Raw genomic sequence first — 5251 nt, 5'->3', positions numbered from 1 at the left:
GTACATGGTTTGAGGAAGGCGGTAGGTGATGTAAGAGTGATAACGGGGTCCCAGAGGGTAGTTGGTTAAGGTAAGTACCCTAGAGGGCGATACGTTTTTGATCTCTTCGGTGGTTGGTAAGGGAGTGTCCCCGGTGTGTGGCTATCGGGGGTTGTATGTGAAGGGGGTGTTGGGGATGTACAAGACTACTCGCGATGTTGTATGAGTGATGGACGTGTTTCTAATACCAATTGTTGAGGTATATAGCACAAGAAGACGAACTTATAGAGACTTTACCCTTGCGGTTTAGCGGCTAAGGCTTTCCTAGGGTGGATCTCTCTCTCATAGTTATGTATCTCTCGCTGCCGCAGGGGCAGGGGGTCCTAGGGTGGTGGTGGTAAGGAGGTCCTAGAATGGGGGCAAGGGGGTCCTAGGGTGGTGGTGGTAAGGGGGTCCTAGAATGGTTGCAAGGGGGTCCTAGGGTGCCTGTTCAGCTGGATTCACCACACGCCCCATAAATAGAACAGATCCTGGAGAGAGAAAGAGAGTGAGATGATAAATAGACGACCAAACTAACAAGGTGATGCTGTAACGGCAATAAAACACCGAAATAGTGCTCTCCTTTTCCTGTGACGTCAGTGATCACGCAGATCATGTCAGCTATCTGTCCACTTTTTGTATGGTAGGCCTACCTGTGCTGACTTGTCGCAGGAGAAAGAAGAAAGGTCTGTCTGCTTTGAAGACGGGAGCTCGGGATCGTTTGAGTAGCACCATAGCTGTTGCTGCAGCTGCCTTGGTCCCGTCCTCTGTTACCTCTATCCTGGCCTCATGAAAGGCATCTGACACATACAGGCCTTCCTCTGCTGTGGAGAGATAACAAACACAATGCTGTAAGTACTGGACAGTCATCTGTCCTGAGGATGACATGGATCTCTAGCCTGGGTGCCAGTCTGTTTGTTGCTCTACAGACAGTTCCTTAGGGAATTGTCATGCAAAAAAACATTGGCTTGACAATGGAATAGGCAAAAAGCACAAACTGATCTTAGGACCAGCCAAATGGATCTCATATTTAACCAGAATAAGGCAGTTGAATGAGTTTACTGTACCTGAGATGCCAGTGAAGTCTGCTGCCATTGGGTTGAAGGCGTCACTGACCCCCATTGACGGCAAAACCGACCTCAGGTTGAACCTATTCTGCATTTTAAACCTGTAAGTAAAAGCCAGTCCCATTACTCTACCATTCACCTGTTTTTGCCATGCTACAGTAGATCAGACACCATGAAGATTAGGACACTTTGTGCTCGGAAAAATATATATAGCAACTACCCTGGTATAACTAAAGTTCAGATAGATACATATTGAGATCAACGTGTACCTGGGGAGGAAGACATCCATCTTGGTTCTGCGGAGGCCAGTGTCCCAAGTGGCCACAGCGCGGGGGGTTATCTGGGATTCCAGTGAGGACAGAGGTGTCTTCCTGTCACTGGGCAGAGCCACCAGCAGACTGAAGAAGTGGCCCAGGTACGGCAGCTCCAGGACTGTGTAACGCTGGTCTGACAGGGTGCGGAACTGACCTGCACATAGAGGGAAACCAAGGGAAGGACAATTTTAAATAAGACCACCAGGATATAATCAATCACATTGCACATTTGTTTTATAAAGCCCTTTTTACATCATCAGTTGTCACAAAGTGCTTTACAGATACCCAGCCTGACAAGTTTCTAAGTGACGAAATGTCAAGTTTCTAAGTGACGAACTGACAAGTATCTAAGTGATGAACTGACAAGTATCTGAAGTGATGAACTGACAAGTTTCTAAGTGATGAACTGACAAGTATCTAAGTGGTGAACTGACAGTATCTAAGCGATGAACTGACAAGTTTCTAAGTGACGACTGAACAGTTTTCTAAGTGACGAACTGACAAGTATCTAAGTGATGAACTGACAAGTATCTGAAGTGACAAACTGACAAGTATCTAAGTGATGAACTGACAAGTATCTAAGTGATGAACTGACAAGTGTTGAACCGATAGGTATGTAGGTAATGAATTGATAAGTATGTAAGTGTTGAACCGATAAGTATGTAAGGGATGAACTGACAAGTTCAACTACGGCAAAAAAAAGTCCAGACAGAAAACTATTGCTGTTCTGTTCTCACTAGGGATTGTGGGTAAAAATGAACTTTGGTGCATACTTCACTGTCTGAAATGTGCTTTTAATTGCACATGGTCCCTTTAAAATACACTACTACTTACCAAAGTTGACCTCTGTGGCCTGGTGCATCATGGGCACCTTGATGGTGATGCCGTCCGACAGGGTGAAGGGAAGGTTCTGGGTATCAGTGAAGAGGAACTGTTTCTGCCACACTCCCCGGAAGTTTACTGTGTTGACCAGGGCCATCTGCAACCGCTGGCCCCACAACGAGGCCTCTCCCTGGGCCTCGCCAGACCCAAACAGCCCCCCGCTGCCACCGGACTGGAGCAGCTCACCGGTTCCGTGGTTGCGTCCCCACTGTTGCAGCTGGCTGTGGGTGTGGTTGGGCTGACTGAAGTTGGCTCGGACCAGACTGCCGTTGCTCAGGGCTGCTGCATGCTGGGTAAAAACAGGAAGGAGCTGGACGCCGGTCTGGATGAATAGGGCGCAGGCCTGCTGGAGCCGTACCCCGTGACTGGAGTTACCCACGTCCCGCTGCGACCGCAACAGGAAGTCCTGCACCTGCATGTCTGGAGAGACAGGAAGTGGAATCAGTGGCTAGGCCAAGTGGAAAGGTTCCCGCTAGAATCAATGAGTGAAAAAGAGACCAGGCGTCAGCCAACCCATTTAATCCAGGTCTGCATTGGTAAGTGCATTTCGGCCCACCCTTGGTTTTCTTCACTTTGACTCCTTGCCACCTGCACCGTTTTTTTTCAATCAAGTATGCTAAATAAATCAAGAGAATATGTTATTATGTCTCTGCCTGGAGTAAGTCCTTCACATGACCTGTGAACTCTACTTGTTTAGTGTCTGCTGTCACTATTGCAGTGTAACACAGTGGCCTTTCGACCGCAGAGTCTCAGTATTACCCTCTGAATAATCAGATTATAGAGCAGGGGCAGGTATTAGAGCTCCAGACACCACTCTACTCTACATTGCCTTGGCCAACCGGCCCACGGGGCCTCGTAGCAACGGTGTAGCCCGGCACCAGTTTAAAGGAATGGTATGCACACACCTAGAAACACTTGAACTAACAGTAATAGAGAGCAAAATAAACCCACACTTAGATGTTACTTAAAGTGCTCTGTCTTTGTACCAGCACAGCATGTTATACCAGCAATCAACAGCTGTGGCCCCCCTTCCCCACTGACTGGTCCCGGAGAGTTATAGGGGGTTTCAAACAAATGCAGGGTTTCGCTCCAACACAGCACTAAAACTGCTTTAGAATCGACTTCTCATCAAGACCTTGATTCGTTGAACAAGGTGTGTTGGTAATGGGCTTTCAACACAACCCTACACACCCAGTACCCTGACCACCCAGTACCCTACACACCCAGTACCCTGACCACCCAGTACCCTACACACCCAGTAAAAGAGAGAGATTGGACCAACCGCAGTACCCTGACCAGCCCAGTAGCCTGACACCCAGTAACCTGACCACCCAGTACACACCGTAACCCTACACCAGTCTCACACGAGCTAGCACCCAGTAACTGACCAACCCTAGTACACCGTACTGAACCCGTACGACCCCATTACCTGACGCACCCAGTGAACCCTGAACCCAGTACCCTGACACCCAGTACCCTGACACCAGTACCACAGCAGTCCGGAACCCAGTATGCTGACCACCCAGTATAAGTCCTGACCCTACCTGGCACGTAACCTGACCGCAGTGTACCCCCAGTACCCTGAACCAACCCTAACACTGATACCTAACCCAGTACTACACCGACCTACACCCAGTACCTCTGACCACCGCAGTAAACCCTGAACCACCCAGTCTGACCACCCAGTACTGACTGACCTACTAACACAGTAGTCTACCACCCAGTACCCTACCACAACTACACAGTACTCTGACCACCAGCCTGACACCAGTACCTCGACCACACGACGTACAGTCCTGACCAGCGCCAGTAACCCTGCCACCCACACGTACTAACCACAGTACTGACCACCCAAGTAACCTGACCACCACAGTAGTCTGACCACCCCAGACCCTACCACCCAGTAACCCTGACACACCGCAGTACCACTGACCGACCCAGTAAACTGACCACAGCCAGTAACCTGCCACACCAGTAACCTGACCACCCAAGTAAACCTGCCCCACCCAATAAAACCTGCCCACCCAGTAACTCTGCCCACCCAAAATAAACCTTGACCACCCAATAACGACCAATACGCCCCACCCCCGTAACCTTACCACCCAGTAACCTGCCCACCGACAGTAACCTGACCACCCAGTAACCTGACCACCCAAAACCTGCCCACCCAAATACCTGAACCACCGCATAACCTGCTACCAACCATAACCTGACCAACCCAGTCGTCTGACCAGCCATAGTCTGACCCACCCAGTACCCTGACCCACCCAGTAACCTGACCCAACCACATGTAGTCTTACCCCCAGAAACCTGACCACCCCAGTAGTCTGAGACCACCATAACCATCCCACCCCATAGCCTGACCAGCCAGTAGTCTGACCACCCCCAGTACCCTGACCACCCGAACGTACCCTGACCACCCAGTACCCTGACCACGGCCACACCCTGACGCAACCCCATAGGACCTGACCCAGTAGTACTGACCACCCAGTACCCTACCACACCAGTAACACTGACCACCCAGTAACCTGCCCACCCAAACCTGACCACCCAGTAACCTGACCACGCCAATAACCTGACCACCCCACAGTAAAAGCCATACTGCAACTCCTCTGGTCGACTCTTTGGAACACTCTTTAGGGAGGCTCCTGCGTATGGTAGTGGGGTTCTGGGAAACAGTCCCCATCTCCTCTGCTATGTAGTGGTTCTGGGTACAGTGCCCACTCCTCTGCTTGGTAGTGGGTTCTGGGACAGTCCCACTCTCTGCTTGGTATGGGTTCTGGGACAGTCCCACCCTCTGCTTGGTAGTGGGTTGTGGACAGTCCCACGACTCCTGTCTTGGTTAGTGGTTCTGGGACAGTCCTCACCACCTCTGCTTGGTAGTGTGTTCTGGGACAGTCCCACTCCAACTCTGGTCTGTTGGTAAGTGGGTTCTCGGGAAGTCCCAGCCATTCCTTCTGCTTGGTAAGT

The 5251-nt window shown here is 50.5% G+C and overlaps 1 protein-coding gene across 1 annotated transcript in view; it reads right to left on the bottom strand.

The window, feature by feature from the left end:
* Positions 1-448: 448 nt before the first annotated feature.
* Positions 449-5251, bottom strand: part of LOC112071064 (probable serpin E3) — a 10064-nt gene continuing 5261 nt past the window's right edge. Inside the window, exons 3-7 of the mRNA XM_024138520.1 lie at positions 2234-2701; positions 1355-1553; positions 1086-1186; positions 672-842; positions 449-509 (exon numbers count right to left, since the gene is read on the bottom strand). Coding sequence (XP_023994288.1) covers positions 457-509; positions 672-842; positions 1086-1186; positions 1355-1553; positions 2234-2701 — 992 coding nt within the window. The 3' untranslated portion in view covers positions 449-456. The remainder of the gene's footprint in view (positions 510-671; positions 843-1085; positions 1187-1354; positions 1554-2233; positions 2702-5251) is intronic.

The sequence above is a fragment of the Salvelinus sp. IW2-2015 genome, unplaced genomic scaffold (assembly GCF_002910315.2).
Source record: "Salvelinus sp. IW2-2015 unplaced genomic scaffold, ASM291031v2 Un_scaffold1508, whole genome shotgun sequence".
In the NCBI taxonomy this organism is placed as follows: domain Eukaryota; kingdom Metazoa; phylum Chordata; class Actinopteri; order Salmoniformes; family Salmonidae; genus Salvelinus; species Salvelinus sp. IW2-2015.
Note: the sequence above shows the minus strand (reverse complement) of the source record. Positions and strands in the feature narration are given on the sequence as shown.